Here is a 21875-nt window from a genome sequence, read left to right as displayed (position 1 = left end):
TCACTGTCCACGTACACCGGTGATCTCGTAAGTCGATTATTGAAGTATTGTGCAATGATGTGACATACGAACTGAGAGAATACCGAGCGGGTCTTCTCAATATAACACAGACAATTTTGAGTGGTCATGAACATGACTCATAGTAATAGGGTAGGCTAGATAATAATGTTATTACCTTAATATCCCATTAACTACTTTTACGGTTTTTGGAGATGCCGAGGTACCAGAATTTAGTCCCGCAGGAGTTCTTTTAAGCGTCAGACCAACACGAGGCTGACGTATTTGAGCACCTTCAAATACCACCGGACTGAGCCAGGATTGAACCTGAGAATTGGGGTCAGAAGGCCAGGCCTCAACCGCCTGAGCCACTCAGCGAGGAAGGTAGGCTAGAGAGCCGAGTTTAATTAATTCTCAAATGTCAACTAGTTATAAAAATACTGTTTGATTAAACTAATACAGTAAATAGAATAACCTAATAGCATACCTACTTACAAGCTAGGTACTTTGGAATAATGTTATGACTACCTTTTTAACACTGCAAAATGAATCTGTCTATTATTTAGTGGGTATTATTTTCAAATGAGCTGAGTGCGAGAGTCTGTTATAGCAAACAATTCTTTCAGTGTGCCATGGCTCTGTATGTATGGATTCAGCGGAATTTCGGCTCTCTGCCAATGTCCAGTGTACTGATAATGAACCATGCGTGTGTTGTGTCTCACTGATCCGTGACTGTGTACGATTCTTTCAGTGTGCCATGGCTCTGTGTGTCTCGTTGCGGTGGAAGTTCGGCTCCCCGCCAATGTACAGTGTTACATGTTATAATTCTCATGTTAGGTCCATTTTGAAATGTACGTAAAATACGACTATAGACAGCTGAACACCGTTCCTTGCTCCACAGCTACTTAAAGAAGACTGTTGTTTCATCTTAACATATGAAATTAACATCTTTAACAGTCTATCAGCTTTACTTTTTTCTTATCCTCCAATAGGAGTATTCAAGAAAACACATTTCTACTTCATTATAAAGATTGAGCTGTTTATCGCTCCAACCTTAACAGGTTTTGGGCACATTAACTCAGCGCTCCAGAGAGTGTAGTCTTGTGAACTTGTGACATTCAGCTTGATACTGCGGTTTTAACCAAGAACGTTCTAATAATTTTATGTTAGACAAACACCTACATTGATAACATCTCTTTATGATTTGTAAGAACAATCAGGATCCTGATTATTCACCTTACAGATTTGAGTTTGAGGCTGATGATGCCCTTAAAATTGCCAAAACATGTCCCTTGTAACTTTTTATGATAAGATTTAATTCTTAATTTCCTAGATCTCTTTGTGTTGAATAGGTGGATATTAAAATAACACTTGTAACATACTTCATATTAATGTACAGTGTGCCGCTAGTGAGCCATGTGTGTATTGTGCCTCACTGATCCGTGAGTGCGCACTGTCTGCTGCGAGTCAGCTGAATTGTGTGCCGTGAGCTGGCCATTTCTGTGAATCGATTCACTCGGACACTTGAATGAATCGATAAGCTGCTTCGAAACATACACTCAGTAGCCAACACTAGAGGGGAACAGATTATGAAAGACAGAATATCAATATCCCTGTCTCCACCCTAATCCCCGGTGAGGGGAAAGTACTATGAAAGACAAAACATCAAACATCTCTACCATAATCACAGGAGAGGAGAACAGATTATCACAAGGAAGGGGAATGGGTTTGGAAAGACAGAAATCAATATCCCCATGTCTATATCCTAGTCACATTATCTCTCCTATAACTTCATCTAGAAACTGACTGCATTAAGAAGCACAGGCATACATACATTCATAAATAACCAAAAAAGGGCATAGAGTGCCTAGATTTGGAAGGTTTAATCAATATTACTTTGCAAGCATTATGTCTCAATATATATACCTAATATGTGATTCCCAGAGGGCAGGCCAAATCTGTATCGTCGTGTATCATGGCTAACGATTTCTTTCTCGATGAGAGGAAGTGGGTACTTGACTGTTGGGTCTTCAAGAGTAATTTTAGGCTTTTTCTTCTTAGTAAGGAACCATGCAGCTACAACAGTACTTGACAGCACCACTGCTACTCCCACAACTATGGGCAATGTCTGAAAGGGAAATGAGATACAAATTACATGATTACATTCAGCTATCAACCTTTATCACAATCAAATTGTTCCATGAAGGCAGCATATCACAACAAACTCAAGCTGAGGCAGGAAAATCAGAAGAGGAACTTACCATGATAAGAACAGAAAAAAAAAAACAAAAAAAAACACACACACACACACACACATAAATAAAAATGTTGATATTTTTCTTTATTGTAAGAAGAACCTATCTTGTTCATGGAATTCTGGAAAAAATTTCAGCTGCCTATGAACAACACTGAAAGCATAGTTACCATCAACATACAATGGATCTGTAAACATTCTGAGATCCACTCGTTCAGAGCTCCATAATTTAAAAACCATATTAACGTTAAAAAATTTCTGTATCCTGATATGCTACACTTTGTCAAATTGGCAACCCGTAATTGTGGGAAGCTGTTGATTCATTCAATATATGTATATACATATAACAAATAGAAAGATTCTCGAAAGAAACCTTCAACTATTAGGTCGTATTTAGTACGTGCAATACGTACCAAAGAGATGATAAGCTAAGAACAAAAATGGTCAACCGGACACCAGTGAGATCCGAACCCACAACTTCCTGATTTCGTGTCAGATGCTCTTACCAGCTGAGCTATGGTCACCTAGGTCATATTTGTTCTGTTGTGTTTGGATACCATAGATGTCCAGTTGGTCATTTTTGTTCTGTACTTAACATCTCTTCGGTACGTACTATATGTACTAAACCCAACCTAAATACACTGAAACTTTATTTTGAGTACTGATAAAGATGTAATGTTGCAATATTTGTTACTTTGTTCTTCACTAAAATGTGAGTTTAGCATATCCATACCTCTATAAGTTAATTTCCTTTTCTATTTTCTCTTCATCATCAGTAAGCCCCTCTTCCAATATTCTCTCCCAGCTGGACTATAATAAGGTTTGGTCCAACATATACATTGATGCAAGGTACTTTAATTCAATTTTCCATTTCATATGCAATCTATTGTCTCTAATATAACAATGTGATTCAAATTCAGTATCTTGTAGGATACAAATGTAAAAGAATGAACATTTGCACTACAAAGATGATTTTTTTTTTTTTTTTTTTTCACAATTGGCTTTATGTTGCACCGACACAGATAGGTCTTATGGCAATGATGGGATAGGAAAGGCCTAGGAGTGGGAAGGAATCAGCCGTGGTCTTAATTAAGGTACAGCCCCAGCATTTGCTTGGTGTGAAAATGGGAAACTATGGAAAACCATCTTCAGGGCTGCCGACAATGGGGTTCGAACCCACTATCTCCCGGATGCAAGCTCACAGCTGTGCGCTCCTAACCGTGCGGCCAACTTGCCCGGTTAATATTAAGTAAAACTAGATTTAAACACTAAGAACATCCAATCAATACTAATAAAATAAAATAAAATATCATAACCATTCAAGGGTTTGGTTGAAAAAGGGCATGAGTCAGGTTTTTCCTGGAAATGACTTATAGCAAGTTTCATGAATTTCTAGAGTGTACACATTGGCTAGTACCCAAGATATGACACACTTCTATACTAACACAATCACCCAAATTGTTGAGCCCAAGTTAAAAGATATACGATAGTTTAGCTGTGCATCACCAATTCCATGACTCCTTGATCAATCAATTAATACTGACCTGCATTTAGGACAGTCGCCCAGGTGGCAGATTCCCCATTTGTTGTTTTCCTAGCCTTTTCTTAAATGATTTCAAAGAAATTGGATATTTATTGAACATCTTCCTTGGTAAGTTACTCCAATCCCTAACTCCCCCTTCCTATAAATGAATATTTGCCCCAATTTGTCCTCTTGAATTCCAATTTTATTTTAATATTATGATCTTTCCGCATTTTAAAGACACCACTGAAACTTATTTGTCTACTAATGAAATTCCACGCCATCTCTCCGTTGACAGCTCGTAATATACCACTTATAGTACCAATATACTGTAGTTGGTCTGTTATTGGACATTATAAATTTTCCAGCTAACTCATTCCTGGTTGCCAGCGTTTTGCCCCAGTGTGCTATTTACCAACTGATGAGCCCAACTTAGCACACTGGGGTGATACGCCGGCAACCAGGAATGAGTTAGTTGGAAATTTTGTAATGTCCAACAATGGACCAACTATATTGGTATTATAAATTTACTCATTCGGAACAAATATTTCAAGTTCCCTACGGTAATCAACATCTTTACATACCACTTAATCGAGCAGCTTGTCTTCTTTTTCCCAAATCTTCCCAACCTAAACTTAGCAACATTTTTGTTAAACTACTCTTTTGTCGGAAATCACCCAGAACAAATCGAGCTGCTTTTCTTTGTATGTTCTCCAGTTCTTGAATCGAGTAATCCTGGTGAGGGTCCCATAACTGGAACCATGCGCTAGTTGGGGTCTTACCAGAGACTTATATGCCCTCTCCTTTACATCCTCACTACAACCCCTAAACAGCCTCATAACCATGTGCAGAGATCTGTACCCTTTATTTACAATCCCTTTTATGTGATTACCCCAATAAAGATCTTTCTTTATATTAACACTTAGGTATTTACAGTGATCCCCATAAGGAATTTTCACCCCAACAACGCAGTAAATAAAACCGAGAGGACTTTTCCTATTTGTGAAACTCACACAACCTGACTTTTAACCCCGTTTATCATCATACACTACGTACTGTCCATCTCACAACATTAGCGAGATCACTTTGCAGTTGCTCACAATCTTGTAACTTATTTATTACTCTGTACAGAATAACATCATCTCCAAAAAGCTGTATCTCTGATTCCACTTCTTTACTCATATCATTGATTACATATAAGAAAATATAAAGGTCCAATAATACTTGAGGAATTCCCCTCTTAATTGTTACGGGGTCAGATAAAGCTTTGCCTACTCTAATTCTCTGAGATATATTTTCTAGAAATATAGCAACCCAGTCACTCTTTTGTCTAGTCCAATTACACTCATTTTTGCCAGTAGTCTCCCATGATCCACCCTATCAAATGCTTTGATGATGCAGTCCAGTTGACCTCATGAATCCAAGATATCTGCTATATCTTGCTGGAATCCTAAAAGTTGAGTTTCAGTGGAATAACCTTTCCTAAACCCGAACTGCCTTCTATCAAACTAGTTATTAATTTTGCAAACATGTCTAATATAATCAGAAAGAATGCCTTCCCAAAGCTTACATGCAACACATGTCAAACTTGCTGACCTGTTAATTTTCAGCATTATGTCTACCACCCTTTCCTTTATATACAGGGGCTACTATAGCAACTCTCCATTCATTTGGTATAGCTCCTTCATGCAAACAATAATCAAATAAGTACTTCAGATAGGGTACTATATCCCAGCCCATTGTCTTTAGTATATCCCCAGAAATCTTACCAATTACAGCTGCTTTTCTAGTTTTCAACTTTGTATCTTATTGTAAATGCCACTGTTATCAAATGTAAATTTGAATACTTCTTTAGCATTAGTCATCTCCTCTATCTGGACATTATCCTTATAATCAACAATCTTTACATATTGCTGACCGAATACTTCTGCCACTCCCCTTCTTCATTAATGATTCCTGGAATGTCCTTCTTGGAACCTGTTTCTGCCTTAAAGTACCTACCTATACATACCCTTCCATTTTTCACTAAATTTGTATGATTGCCAATTTTGCTTGCCATCATGTTAACCTTAAGTGACTTCTTTGCTAAACTCACTTTACTAGTTGTTGTTTGAGTCATCAGTCCATAGACAGGTTTGATGCAGCTCTCCATGCCACCCTATCCTGTGCTAACCTTTTCATTTCTACGTAACTATTGCATCCTACATCTGCTCTAATCTGCTTGTCATATTCATATCTTGGTCTACCCCTACCGTTCTTACCCCCTACACTTCCTTCAAAAACCAACTGAACAAGTCCTGGGTGTCTTAAGATGTGTCCTATCATTCTATCTCTTCTTCTCGTCAAATTTAGCCAAGATTCACAATTAAGTATTTATTTTCCACCTAGTCGATACAATGATTGCTTAAGGCAATTTTTAATGGTCAAAAGTGGTACATGTTTCGTATATTATCAACATCTTCAGCCACATAACACTGTTTAGATGAAAAATGTATAAAATTGACAAAGTAATGCTTTAGAGGAAGTGTCCTTAAAATTAACATAAGATTGACAAGATTAAAACAAACAAAAAAATAATAATAAAAAAAAAAAAAAAAATAAATACTTAATTGTGAATCTATTGAAGTGCGATACGGACCATGAAGCTGATTTTATGTAAATTTAGCCAAATCGATCTCCTCTCTCCCATTCGATTCAGTATCTCTTCATTCGTGATTCGATCTATCCATCTCACCTTCAGCATTCTTCTGTAACACCACATTTCAAAAGCTTCTATTCTCTTTCTTTCTGAGCCAGTTATCGTCCATGTTTCACTTCCATACAATGCCACGCTCCACACGAAAGTCTTCAAAAACATCTTTCTAATTCCGATATCAATGTTTGAAGTGAGCAAATTTCTTTTCTTAAGAAAGCTCTTCCTTGCTTGTGCTAGTCTGCATTTTATGTCCTCCTTACTTCTGCCATCGTTAGTTATTTTACTACCCAAGTAACAATATTCATCCACTTCCTTTAAGACTTCATTTCCTAATTTAATATTTCCTGCATCACCTGCCTTCGTTCGACTGCACTCCATTACTTTTGTTTTGGACTTATTTATTTTCATCTTGTATTCCTTACCCAAGACTTCATCCATACCATTCAGCAACTTCGAGATCTTCTGCAGTCTCAGATAAAATAACAATATCATCGGCAAATCTCAAGGTTTTGATTTCCTCTCCTTGGACTGTGATTCCCTTTCCAAATTTCTCTTTGATTTCCTTTACCGCCTGTTCTATGTAAACATTGAAAAGGAGAGGGGACAAACTGCAGCCTTGCCTCACTCCTTTCTGGATTGCTGCTTCTTTTTCAAAGCCCTCGATTCTTATCACTGCAGACTGATTTTTATACAGATTGTAGATAATTCTTCGTTCTCGGTATCTGATCCCTATCATTTTCAGAATCATAAATAGCTTGGTCCAATCAACATTATCGAATGCCTTTTCTAGATCTACGAATATCATGTACGTGGGCTTGTCCTTCTTGATTCGATCCTCTAAGATCAGACGTGAAGTCAGGATAGCTTCATGTGTTCCTACATTTCTTCTGAAGCCAAATTGATCTTCTCCCAACTCAGCTTCAACTTGTTTTTCCATTCTTCTGTAAACAATACGTGTTAAAATTTTGCAGGCATGAGATACTAAACTAATGGTGCGGTAGTTTTCACACCTGTCAGCACCGGCTTTCTTGGGAATAGGTATAACGACATTCTGCTGAAAATCGGATGGGACTTCTCCTGTCTCATACATCTTGCACACTAAATGAAATAACCTTGCCATGCTGGTTTCTCCTAAGGCAGTCAGTAATTCAGAGGAAATGTCATCAATTCCAGGTGCCTTGTTCCTATTGAGGTCACTCACAGCTCTGTCAAACTCTGACCTCAAAATTGGGTCTCCCTTTTCATCAGCATCAACAGCCTCTTCATGTTCCAAAACCAAATTATCTACATCTTTACCTTGATACAACTGTTGGATATGCTCCTGCCATCTTTCTGCTTTGTCTTCTTTCCCTAGAAGTGGTTTTCCATCTGAGCTCTTAATATTCATACACCTAGATTTCCTTTCTCCAAAGGGTTCCTTGATTTTCCTGTATGCAGCATCTACCTTTCCCAGGACCATACAGCCTTCGACATCCTTGCATTTCTCCTTCAGCCATTCTTCCTTAGCTGCCTTGCACTTTCTATCCACTTCATTCTTTAATCGCCTGTATTCTTTTCTGCCCTCTTCATTTCTAGCATTCTTGTATTTTCGTCGTTCATCTATCAGGTCTAGTATCTCCTGAGTTATCCACTGATTCTTAGTTGATCTTTTCTTCCTTCCTAACATTTCTTCAGCAGCCCTACTGACTTCATTTTTCATGACTCTCCACTCTTCCTCTATAGTGTTTCCTTCAGCCTTTTCATTTAGTCCTTGTGCAACATGTTCCTTGAAACAATCCCTCACATTCTTTTCTTTCAACTTGTCTAGATCCCATCTTTTTGCATTCTTTCCTTTCTTCAATTTCTTCAACTTCAGATGGCATTTCATGACCAACAAGTTGTGGTCAGAGTCCACGTCTGCTCCTGGGAAAGTTTTGTAATCCAACACCTGGTTTCTGAATCTCTGCCTAATCATAATGAAGTCTATTTGATACCTTCCAGTGTCTCCAGGTCTCGTCCACGTATACAGCCGTCGTTTGTGGTGTTTGAACCAAGTATTGGCAAGGATTAAATTATGATCAGTGCAGAATTCAACCAGACGACTTCCTCTTTCGTTCCTTCGTCCCAATTCAAATTCTCCTACTGTACTACCTTCTCTTCCTTGGCCTACCACTGCATTCCAGTCTCCCATCACAATTAGATTCTCGTCACCTTTTACATATTGTATTAAATCTTCTATCTCCTCATATATTCTTTCGATTTCTTCATCATCCGCTGAACTAGTAGGCATATAGACCTGCACTATTGTGGCGGGCATTGGTTTGGTGTCTATCTTGACGACAATAATTCTTTCACTATGCTGGTCGTAGTAGCTTACCCGCTGCCCTATTTTCTTATTCATTATTAAACCAACTCCTCCATTTCCCCTGTTTGATTTTGTGTTGATAATTCGGTAGTCGCCTGACCAAAAATCTTGTTCTTCCTGCCAACGTACTTCACTTTTGCCAACTACATCTAACTTTAGCCTATCCATCTCGCTTTTTAGATGCTCTAACCTACCACAACGATTCAAACTTCTAACATTCCACGCTCCGACTTGCAGAATGTCAGTATCCATCTTCCTGATGATCGCCCCCTCTCGTGTAGTCCCCACCCGGAGATCCGAATGGGGGACTAGTTTACCTCCGGAATATTTTACCCGGGAGGAAGCCATCATCAGTACATCATTCATACAGAGAGAGCTGCATGTCCTCGGGAGTTAGTTACGGCTGTAGTTTCCCGTTGCTTTCAGCCGTGTAGCAGTATCAACACAGCTAAGCCATGTTGAGTATTATTACAAGGCCGTATCAGTCAATCATCCAGACTGCCGCCCTTGCAACTACCGAAAGGCTGCTACCGCCCTTTCGATGAACCATTCGTTAGTCTGGTCTCTCAACAGATACCCATCCGATATGGTTGCACCTGCGGCTCGGCTATCTGCATCATTGGGACACGCAAGCCTCCCCACCGCGGCAAGGTCACATGGTTCGCAGAGGAGGACTTTACTAGTATGTTTCTTCAATTTCTCTGTACCTCCACAACTCTTATTACTTTCCAATCTGCACCTCCTTCTTAGTCTCTTTATTTCTCCATTATAATAAGATGGGTCTTTACATTTCCTTACCACCTTTAAAGGTACAAACCGTTTTCACATTCCTCAACAATTGCTTTAAACCCATCCCGGAGTCTGTTTTCATTTTTATTTATGGTTTTCCTTTGATCATAGTTACTTTTTAAAAACTCCCTCATGCCTGCTTTATTAGCCAAATGGTACTGTGTAATAGTCCTACTTTTAAGACCTTCCTTTATATCATATTTATTTTTAACTATGACAAAAACAGATTCATGATCACTAATACCATCTATTACTTTGGTTTCTCTATAGAGCTCATCTGGTTTTACCAGCACTACATCCAGGATATTCTTTCCTCTAGTTGGTTCCATCACTTTCTTAATCAGCTGTCCTTCCCATATTAACTTATTTGCCATTTGTTGGTCATGCTTCCTGTCCGCATTACCTTCCCAATTGACATATGGTATATTCAGATCTCCCGCTACAATCACATTCCCTTCCATGTCATTTCCCACATAGCTGATTATCTTATCAAATAATTCTGAATCAGTGTCAGCGCTACCCTTCCCAATCTGTACACTCCAAAGACATCAAGTTGCCTATTACCTTCAGAAATGAGCCTTACACCTAGAATTTCATGTTTGTCATCTTTAACTTTTTCATAGCTTACAAATTCTTCTTTCACCAGAATGAATACTCCCCCTCCTTCCATTCCTATCCTATCTCTACGATACACACTCCAGTTTCGTGAGAAAATTTCTACATCCATTATATCATTTCTCAGCCATGATTCAACTCCTATTACAATGTCTGTTAAGTATATATCTATTAAGTTACTTAATTCTATTCCTTTCTTTACAATACTTCTACAGTTCAACACTAACATTTTTATGTCATCCATACTTGACTTCCAGATCCCTGTACCCTTATCACCACTCCCTAGACCAGTCCGTTTCTCTGAATGTACCTCCCTATAACCCTTCCAAACAAATTTCCTAACTTATACGTACCATTGCGGTTTAAGTAAAGCCATCTGAGCGCAGATCCTTATCTCCTACCCACTCATTAGGATCTAGAAATCTCACTCCCAGTTTCCCCCCATACCCACTCTATAGTCACTCTGGTCAGGTCAGGACCACCCTGCTACCGTATGTGACAGTAGACGGTACTACCTGCGACTGCCTGGCCAAGGGTCAGGCGGCCAGTACCAAACCTGGCAAACTAGGGGAGAACCAACGGATATGGGTGGATGAGCTCTCCCTTAGTAGGTTTGATGAAGCCTTTGTGTAGGAAATGACACATAAATTCATCAAGTTCTGGGCACTCTCTTGCCCTTGGGGTGGAAAACTTCCCCTAAAGGCGGATGAACCATATTTGGTCAACGGCACAGAAAGTCCAGAACGGCGGACTAGGCATAAAGACAGAAAGTCCCTCCTCGGCTGGAATGGCGGACGAAGGCTGCAGTGACTAGGAACCCTTCAATCGTCTTGCCACTGAAAACAGTTCTTAAGTCATCAAGTACAGTGCGTTTGTTGAAGTGCAGCAACACTCTCACTCTAAAAGATTCTCGTGCACAGCAGTCTTCCAACAACAGATTGACTCTTCCAAAAGTCCTGCGGCGATCAGGAAGTTGCGACAGGGGCAGGATTATGATGTCTGGAAGCCTCTAGTGATAACTTCGCATATAGGCGGTAGATGTGTGATCGGCCGTCTTGCTTAGGATTGTGGCTGTAGAGCAATTCGGTTGCTGCATCTACGACTGAGCAGTCCTATTTAGGGTCCACTCTGCTCACCTCACATAGGGAAGGGGCTAGAAAAGGTGCCCTAAACATAGTCAGCCACTTCTAGTACCAATTGGATAGCCGCGTCCAATGGTATCACCTCAATGCGGTCGAACAAGAAAGAAATTATATTTTGCTACATGGAACGTAGGAACACTTAGTGATGACCCTTCAAATGAGAGACCCGAAAGGAGAACAGCCCTTGTGGGTAGAGGGTTACGAAGATACAATATCGAAATAGCAGGACTCCAGGAGACCTGTCTTGCTGAAGAAAGTCAGCTGAATGAAAACGGAGCGGGATACACTTTCTTCTGGAAGGGTAAATCAACCAGCGAACACATGGAGTAGGCTTTTCTATCAAGAATAAGCTTCTCAGAGACCTGCTGGAGCTTCCAACTGGACGTAATGAACACATCATGACATTAAGACTTCGATTAAATGGCGACCAGCATGCCACAGTAATTGCACATACGCCCCCACATTAGACTCTGATGATGACATTAAAGAAACATTCTATTCAGATCTGGATGACATCCTATCAAACATCCTATCAAACATGGTGTCATTGGCAAGGAGGGAGTTGGCAGTGTAAACTCCAATGGTATTAGACTCCTCTCAAAATGTGCTGAGCATGGGTTGATAATCACCAACACCATCTTTCACCAAAGGGATCACTTCAAAACATCATGGCAGCATCCTACATCGAAACACTGGTACCTCATTGACTATGTAATCATCCGCAAGCAAAATCTACGCGATGCTTTCCATCATCAAAGCAATGACGGGAACTGATGACTGTTGGACAGATCACCGACTTATTAGATCAGTGATGCATTTGTCACTGTCCACCCAGAGGAGGAAACAACAGAAGAGCTTCAGACATACTTTTGACACCGAGAAGTTTTGCAATACAGAGGTTACTTCAAAATACAGATAGTTCCATCATCGGACTTTGCCGAAGGAATATCAACCTGATGTAACGCAACACTGGGAGAGTCTGAAGACCACTATTCAAGATGCTTGCAAAGAAACAATAGGGTATAAGACCAGAAAACATCAGGACTGGTTTGATGAAAATGATGAAGAAATTAAAGCATTGATCTCAGAGAAGAGAAAAGCCTTGCAAGCATGACGAAGAGACATGAACTCCCACTCTAAGAAACATGCCGTAAGTATTGCCAAAGCAAATGTCCAAAGAAAAACCCGTGAGCTCAAGAATGCATGGTGGACAGCAAAGGCAAAAGAGTTGGAATATCTAGCAGATAAAGATTCACGACAGTTCTTCCAAGCGACAAAAGCAGTTTATGGTCCCACCACCTTTGGGAGGAATCCTCTTTGGTCCAGCGATAAGAGTACACTTTTAAAAGATCAGTACTCCATCATGAACAGGTGGAAAGAGCATTTTGAAGACCTCATGAACCAGGATTCGATTACTGATGAACAGGTCTATGATATATTAAAACAAGCTCCTATCAATGAAGAACTTGGCTCCCCACCAACACTAGATGAAGTTAAGCATGCTGTCAATCAAGCAAAACGTCTCAAAGAACGAGGTGAGGAACTAATAAGACACATACATGAACTGATTGTCAAAATCTGAAGCCCAGGACAAATGTCTCCTGATTTCAGAGACAGTCTGGTAGTTCCCATATTTAAGAAAGGGGATCGAACAAACTGCAATAACTATCAGGGAATATCCTTACTGTCATGCCTGGGAAAGCTTATTGCTCGAATCTTGGCAAATCGTATTGTACCCCTGGTGGAAAAAATACTTCCAGAGAGTCAGTGTGGCTTCAGGCCTTCTTGAGGAACCACAGATATGATATTCACAGCTCATCAACTTCAGGAAAAATGTAGAGAACAAAACAGACCTCTTTATATTGCCTTTGTTGATCTTACTAAGGCATTTGACTCTGTGAACCGAGAAGCTTTGTGGAAAATTTTAGCTCTATATGGCTTTCCACAGAAATTTATTGCCATCTTGAAATTGCTCTACACTGATATGATGGCAGCTGTCATTGGCAACGGCTCTATTGGAGAGCCTTTCCATATCAATACCGGTGTTAAGCAAGGCTGTGTGATAGCCCCCACTTTGTTTTCCTTGTATGCTGTCGCTGATGGAACTTGTCAGAGATTATCTCCCTCCAGGTATTCATATAACTTACAGGATGGATGGTAAACTTTTTAATTTGAGCCGTTTAAAGGCAGGAACTTGGACATCGTCTGCAGCATTAGTTGAGTTACAGTACGGTGATGATAATGCTTTCATAGCTCAGACACAAGAAGAGCTTGTGATAATCCTGAATGCTTTTTCTGCTGCGTACAACAAGATCGGACTCAAACTGAATACCAGCAAAACACAGATCCTTTACCAACCAGCACCTGGGGAAGGTCAAAGAGATATCAATGTCACAATTATTGGAGTGAGCCTTCAAGTTGTAAACACCTTCCCATACCTTGGCAGCACCCTCTCATCAAGCGCAAATATAGATTCAGAAATCCGACACAGAATTAACTGTACAGGAGCATCCTTTGCTAAGTTAAGATCTCGAGTTTTTGACAATCATGATGTCAATATCACAACAAAGATTCTTGTGTACAATTCTGTTGTAGTTCCAACCTTACTCTACGGATCTGAATCCTGGACATGCGACAGTCGACACCTTAAGAAGCTGGCACAATATCAACAACGTTGCTTGAGGAGAATACTGCAAATAACTTGGCAAGACAGGCGCACAAATATCAGCCTTCTTGAAGAGGCACACACCACCAGTATAGAATTGATGGTTTTAAGACGCCAGCTACGATGAACAGGGCACGTAGTTCGCATGCCCAATAATCGCACTCCCAAACAAGTGTTTTACTCTGAGCTATCAGTAGGTAAACGCTGTGTAGGCGTCAGAGGAAGCGATTTAAAGATGTAATCAAGACTAACTTGAAGAGATGTAACATTGATGTTGATAACTGGAAGAACTTAGCCCTTGACCGTTCATCCTGGAGATCACTTGTCCACGACGGCACACTGTCTTTTGAAGGAAACCGCCGACGTACAGCGAATGACAAGAGGCAACATAGGAAAGAAAGAGAAGTGCTGAGGAGACATAGAAATAACATGACTGCTCCACCTGGGACTACCTGTCATCGCTGTGGCAAATTGTGTAACTCCCACATTGGACTGTATAGTCACCTCCGAACGCATAGATGAAGAGGCATCCTGCCTGGAAGACAAACCTACTCGATTAAGAGTGTTTGCTATCATCATCATCATCACTCTATAGTCTCATTGAAATCCCCAATCACCTTCCAGTCAGTATCCCTCCTACACAGTATTCTACCGATAACAATCTCCGTTTCCTTAAACTTCACCTGTGCTGCATTTACCAGATCCAGCACATTCGCAACTATGTTGGTACTTATACCAGCTTGCCTTACGTTGTTGGTACCAACGTGAAAGACTACCACCTTCTTCTTTCTTCAACATCAGCCTCAACCTAATTGCTGGATAACACTCTACCCTGGCACCCTTTCCTCCACACACTTTCCCCACATGTCTAACAATGGAATACCCCATGACCTGAGCTTCAACCCTACCCACCTCATTTGATCCCCTCCTCTCCTGGTCAGCCCTATCTTTACTGACAGCTGCAGAAGCTACTTCTTCCTCCCTTTTCTCCCTCCCATGACCCTGTTCCACCTGAGTTTCCCTATCCACCTACTTCCACACTTCCCAGCAACAGTTACCTGTTCCTCATCTTCCCTCCGTTGTTCTACCTGCAGTGACTCGTACTGATTTCTCACAGATCTTTGTCCTGAATTCTAATCCTGAATAGAGCCCTTAGCCTGCAATCTCCTTCCCCTTAGAACATCAGACCATCTATCTTCTACAATTCTCCCCTTTCCTTTCCATCCCTCTTTTACACCTACTGTATCCTGTACATTGTTTGAGGGAGGCCTACCTTCCTTACTTCCTGTTTTCTGAGAGAATCCTAATTATCTCCCTCAAACTCTCCAACTCCTCCCTCATATTCCTTAATGCCTGGCCACACCCACAGTTCCTACATTTGCACTCCTTAGCCATTCTTTACGGAATTTTTTTTTTTTTTTTTTTTTTTTTTTTTTGCTAGGGGCTTTACGTCGCACCGACACAGATAGGTCTTATGGCGACGATGGGATGGGAAAGGCCTAGGAGTTGGAAGGAAGCGGCCGTGGCCTTAATTAAGGTACAGCCCCAGCATTTGCCTGGTGTGAAAATGGGAAACCACGGAAAACCATCTTCAGGGCTGCCGATAGTGGGATTCGAACCTACTATCTCCCGGATGCAAGCTCACAGCCGCGTGCCTCAACGCGCACGGCCAACTCGCCCGGTCTTTACGGAAAAAATGAAAAGAATACCGAAAGGAATTCACAAGAATTACACAATTCTAAACTGCAGTTAAGACTATCCTAATTACAACAACAGAATTCTAATAACAGAGTTTCTATGGATACCTCTACTGTAGGCCTACTACACAAATATTTTATAATAATAGAATAAGCACGCTAATTTCTAGTAAATATTACTCATATCCTACAGCACACTAAATAATTTTTAAACTATGTTGAGACGTATCCTAATTACAACACTCTATGTTACTACTAAGCACAAACAGAAATGAAAATTGCAAGTTTGAAATTTGCAAGAACTACTCAAAGATTACTAACAAATCTAAATACTTAAGATTATTATTAGTACTATTTTATCTTACTATGCTCTAATAGATACACACGAATATAGCAGACAAGATACAGTACTATCTAAATATACTGAATCTACACTACAATTATCAACTGAAATGTGGTTGTCTACAATAATTTCAGTCAAAACTATGCCGGGGGCTTGAACTGCAATATTATTGGGATATAGGAATTTGAGTATTTGATAGATCAGCAAAACTCCTGAGCAGAAGTTTACATTGGAAGAATCAGAGTAATGTCTAATGTAGACGCTGACTGTCTGAAGAATATGCAGCAGTTTGTATGTTTAAAGTAAATCGTCTGTCAAACTTAAGCAGCATCTGGGTAGCATCCAGAACATACCTAGTTTACCCATGAATACTACCATAAACTATTTCATTTTAATAATGGAAAATAGTTTTCAGATTTTTCCATTTACCTTTAATACCCACATCAAAAAAAGGTTTGCATCACCTCAGACTAAAAAGTTCCTCACTTTTTCAAAAAAAAAGTTAGAGAGAGAAATGCAGGGGTATATCAGTTGTTTTTTTTTTTTTGGCCCAACAAAACAACAAATGAGAACCTCTATAACAATACAGCTTTACTTTCTCAATTTGAATTACTGAATACAGCACACATCTGTACCTTTAATACTAGGTACCACATCCCACTTCCATTGATGCACGCCTGAACTCGTCTTGGCATACTGTTCACTAGTTCATCAAGGTAATGTTGATCAAAATTGTTCCACTCCTCAATGGTGATTTTATGTAAATCTCTCAGAGTGGTTGGTGGGTAGTGACGTCCATAAACAGACTTCTTTAATTTATTCCAGGCGTGTTTGACAGCATTCATGTTCAGGTAACACAGCAGCCACTCTAGTTGAGCAATATCATGATCACAAAGGAAGTCATTAATGAAAACGGGAACCTTGATGCACACCATGAAGACAAATTCTCCTCGTAAACGCTCGAGATACAGCGTTACTATGGATTGGAGGATATTCTCCCTGCATGAAACAGCCGTGATATTGGCCTTCATGACTAGAAGTGATGTACAGTGGCCCCACAAAATGTAACCCGAAAACATCAGGGAACCACCACTTTGCTACATGTGCTGGATAGTTTATCCGAAATGTAAAGCCAGACCAGACAGCCTCCAAGCACGTTGTCAACGATAGTCAAAAACAAGGTTTATGTTACACTCGTCAGTGAGAAGGACTTTATGCCAATTCCAAAGACACCATTGAACATAATGATGGGCCTAGCTGTACTGCGCCCTATGGTGCCGATGTTTGAGAGGTGGACCTCACTATGGGCAATGAGAGTGAAGTTGAGCCTCATTCAACCTATTTCTCATAGCTTGAGTTGAAATGCGCCGACCTGTGAATGCCCAAAGATCATTATTCAGCATGGTGGCATTGTGTTCAGGGTTCTTCTGAAGTGAGATTTGAAGCTAATGATCTTCGACTGTAGTCGTAGCCCTTGGATGACCTGGCAAGGCAAATCATCAACAGTACCTGTCTCCCTATACCACTTCCATATTTGAACAACATCACTTTCAAACGTAGGGTGATCACTGAGTGAGTTGGCTGTGAGATTAGGGGCGCGCGGCTGTGAGCTTGCATCCGGGAGATAGTGGGTTAGAATCCCACTGTCGGCAGCCCTGAAGATGTTTTTCCGTGGTTTTCCATTTTCACACCAGGCAAATGCTGGGGCTGTACCTTAATTAAGGCCACAGCTGCTCCCTTCCAACTCCTATGCCTTTCCTATCCCATCGTCGCCATAAGACCTATCTGTGTCGGTGCGACGTAAAGCCACTAGCAAAATAAATAAAAAACGTAGGGTGCCTTTTCCAGCAGACCATTCCCTCTAGCACTGACCACAGTTTGCAGGCCATGGGGTTGAGACTGGGGCTACCAGATGGCCCCTCAGCAGTGGAGAGTGATACACTGGCCTGAAACCACTGTTGAGTCATGAACTGAGCTGAAAGTCCAGGGCTCATTTTGGAACATTGTGTAAACTCATGTCCTTCACAAGAGGGTCCAGAAGACTTTCCACGTACATTCTGACACTTGTGTTTACACTTTTATCACAAAAATTAAGCCTAGTGGGGGCCCTCATAGCTCACCCCACCACCAAACCATGATAAATGAGAGGGGAGGCGACTCCTCTGGACCTTGGAAACTCTCTCACGAACTTCTTGGAAATTTGCCACATATACCCTGCAGTTTTGGTAATCAATGCTCTCTTTAATGGAGAAGACTTTCTCATCGGTGATACTGTCCGTTCTGTGATAGATGACTGGCCAAAGAGTCTCCAAGCCTATGTGTGTCGAAATAGTGGACATTTTGAAGACTGATTGGTGCAAATGGAGTTTAATGCATGTCTATAACATATTACAAGCAAATTCCACATTAACACGCAGTTACCTACACATGGCAGATGCCGCCCACCCTCATCGGAGGGTCTGCCTTACAAGGGCTGCACTCGGCTAGAAATAGCCACACGAAATTAACAAAACAAGCAAATTGAAAAATCTCAAACCATATTCCAGTCATTCAAAAAATAATTTTTGACAGTATTTAGGGTTAGACTAGGTAGATTAAGCACAATAAATTGTGATGAAGATGAATATTAAGAGATGTCTTTGCTATTAAACTTGAGTAAGATATAAAAGGGCATAAGCCAGGACAACTATGATGCTTTCAACTCCCATGCAAAAAATTCAAAGCCAACATGTACATATTCATATCACAACAAAGATCATATCCAAAGACGATCGCATCATCACAAGCACCAAGCATTTGAAAATTTCAATACCAACATGTACCCATTCGCATTAAAACCCAGATTTCAGTGATTTATAAAAGGGCATGAGTCAGGACAGGTATGATGCATTCAACTCCCTTGAAAAACATTTCAATGCCAACATGTACATGGTCATATTACAGCAAAGATTATATCCAAGGATGATTGCATCATCATAAGCACCAAGCATTTGAAAATATCAAGTTTTTCTTGTCTCCTGTAAAATTTAGTTTTCTTGACTCATGTCCTTTTTAAACTGTACCCTTCATTTGCAACACACAGGCTGTGATAAGTGTTAAGAAAATTATTTTGATTTTCATGGCTACTACATGCAAATAAATTATTCAATACAGTCATGCCTTCAATGATACAGCAAGAGGCTACCGCAAAATTCCGTAGGTATTTTGTCCACAGCTAGTTATAGAGGTGGCTGAAATTTTTAGGGAGATTAAAAGGTGCCCTTGTAGCTGTTTAGCAGAGCCAATAATGTTTTTGGTAATAAATATTTCTGTGTATACTGTACATTGTATGGGTTGGTCTGGTTTATTGGTACCTGCATTGAAGATCAGTTGAAGGATACACATTTGTAAAAGCTCATACAAAAAAGCCAAATGCAAGTAGGGCTGATAAACTATTTCATAAAATATTTTATAAATTAAGAAATCTTACATAAACAACTATCCTGTCAATGGATCATTGTGAACTAATAGACGCTCAACACATACTCGGTGAATGTGAAGTTCTATTGAGTCATTTTATTTGTTTAGTGGTCGTGGTGATTATAGTTTTAAGAGGAAGTACAACTAGGCGACATCCTCTATATAACACTAACAAGGAAAAAATGGCAGGGATCCGACACTTCGAAAAATGAAGGTATTGGCCAAAGAAAGATAAGGGCCACGAAGGGCGTGAAAATGAAAGACTCCCTAGGCCTTGAGTCCTCTAATACCATCGGGGTCGGAAAAGAACAAGAGTTGACCAAGGGAGGTTGGATAGGATAGATGAAAGTGAGGAGCCTGACACAAGTAAGTGGACGCAATACCAGGACTCAGCTCAGGATCCTGTAGTAGCTAACACATGCTCCCAAGTTAAGTTTTATCTAAATACTTTGGCCGCCTCTTACAACAGGCAGAGGATACCGTGAGCGACTATGACGTCATCTCCTTCAAGACGCAGCGATCTTTGCCTCCTATGCCGCGCGTGCCTCTGAAACACTTATGGACACTTGATTGTGACGTTGTGTTTCTGGAACATGCTGGCTTTCTTTTTCCGTATGCATCTAGACTTTTCCATTGTGTTTTATATTCTTGGGCTCCATCTCTCACAAATGAGTCTGTCTTCGTATCGGAGTGGTGGAATACCAAACATCTGTGCTAATACCTGCCGACTGCTTGGTGAGCAAGAACTATGAACTTGTTATTTGGACTTTAAATTTTTCATTAGGTTATCTCGCCTCTACCCACTTTTGCCCTTGCCAGCTTATACCGGGTTTAAAGTTATGCTTGCAGACTCCATTCTCCTCCTTTTTTTTAAATACGGACTTTCCTTTGGACAATGAGAACTGTTATCTAAATACTTACATGGCCTGTTTGCGACGTGTATTACTAATTCCACACTTGTGAGACTTCTTTTGTAAATACTACCTGGCGAAATGAATCTTTCCTGTAGTTTCGATCCTTATTTCCTTTCCCTTTCCATTTTTTGTATTTTTCTTCATCCTTACCCTGCATTCTTTCATTGGAATTATTTCATGATTAACTATACTCTACTCTTATTTTATATGGTTTTCACCATTTGTAATTCTTTTCTTGATGTTCATTAAACCTTTGGATATTGTAAATGTGGCATATTTTGCTTGCTTTCTGAGCTTTCATTTTTGGTATTGTTGGGCAAAATTCTTATCTGATGTTTCCTATCTTATGACAGATGTTTATTTATTCTACTTGTTGATTGTTAAATATATTTATTTACCTTGTTTATATTTGCTTTTCTCTTGTCCCTCTTTACTTCCTCTGGAGGCTCTTTACATTCTCGCTGCACATTTGGCTACTACTTATTTCACTCATATGCTGCTTTTCCACTTTATCACTGTTAATATTTACTTACCCTAATATTTGCTTATTGCTAGTCTGCTAGCAAAGCATCTACCACTGCCCATAGTTCATTACATAGTATATGCTTTCTCAACACGAGTAGTAACAACCATTGTTCAAGTTACTGACAAGGGATATCCTTGACCTCAAACGCTCTGAACCATGAAAACATGCTTAGACGATAGATAGTTAATCACAAGAATGGTGATCTGCATCTTTTCCATGCAAAACTCAGCAGCTGCCTGCTAGCGCCATTAAATGGTGGTAGGCTATGTTGTATCTGTACTGACAAGTATAGCTGCAGTACGATTGCATTTCTTGGTGTGTTCAGTTGCAGGTTATAGTGTAAATTGTGTACATTGGCATCATGAGGAGACTTAATCCCTTGAATGCTGTCATGTTATTAGAGACAAAGTTGTGACATGCTGAATATGGAAACTTAATCGGAGTCGAGGATGTGGAGTTCATGAATATATTATATAGCATAATAATGTGGAAATAAAATGGGGATGACATAGAAATCCATGACGTTATGCTTGATATACTGATTTTGAAGTAGAGGAAGAGCCTGCACCTGAAGGTGGCAGTTCAAGCAAGTACAAGACTTTCATCTCCAGAGCAATAAGAACCGTCAAGTCAAAGTGAGTAAGAACTATCTCCACTCAAAAAGTCAAGGCCCAATGTATTAGAAGATACTGATGACAAGAGTCCTGAAGAACAATAATGAAGAATATTACAATCAAGGCTTATAGCAAACTAATGAGGTGCTGTAAGTGCATTAGAAGTAAATCAAACAGCAATTTTAAATTACGTGAGTGCCAAAGCACAAGAAGGAGCTCATTTGAAAGTAAACAGGCTGTCACAATTACAAACTTAAAAAGAGCATGTCATGTCACAATTTGATAGATAAAGGGCATCT

At 40.0% G+C, this 21875-nt stretch overlaps 1 protein-coding gene across 6 annotated transcripts in view; it reads right to left on the bottom strand.

Moving 5' to 3' along the window:
• LOC136866464 (NADH-cytochrome b5 reductase 2) overlaps positions 1-21875 on the bottom strand; it is a 159089-nt gene that overhangs the window by 65942 nt on the left and 71272 nt on the right. For all 6 annotated transcript variants that reach the window (XM_067143449.2, XM_067143452.2, XM_067143450.2 and 3 more), the window contains one exon: positions 1924-2125. In XM_067143449.2, coding sequence (XP_066999550.1) covers positions 1924-2125 — 202 coding nt within the window. The remainder of the gene's footprint in view (positions 1-1923; positions 2126-21875) is intronic.

This window comes from Anabrus simplex, chromosome 3, assembly GCF_040414725.1.
Source record: "Anabrus simplex isolate iqAnaSimp1 chromosome 3, ASM4041472v1, whole genome shotgun sequence".
In the NCBI taxonomy this organism is placed as follows: Eukaryota; Metazoa; Arthropoda; class Insecta; order Orthoptera; family Tettigoniidae; genus Anabrus; species Anabrus simplex.
Note: the sequence above shows the minus strand (reverse complement) of the source record. Positions and strands in the feature narration are given on the sequence as shown.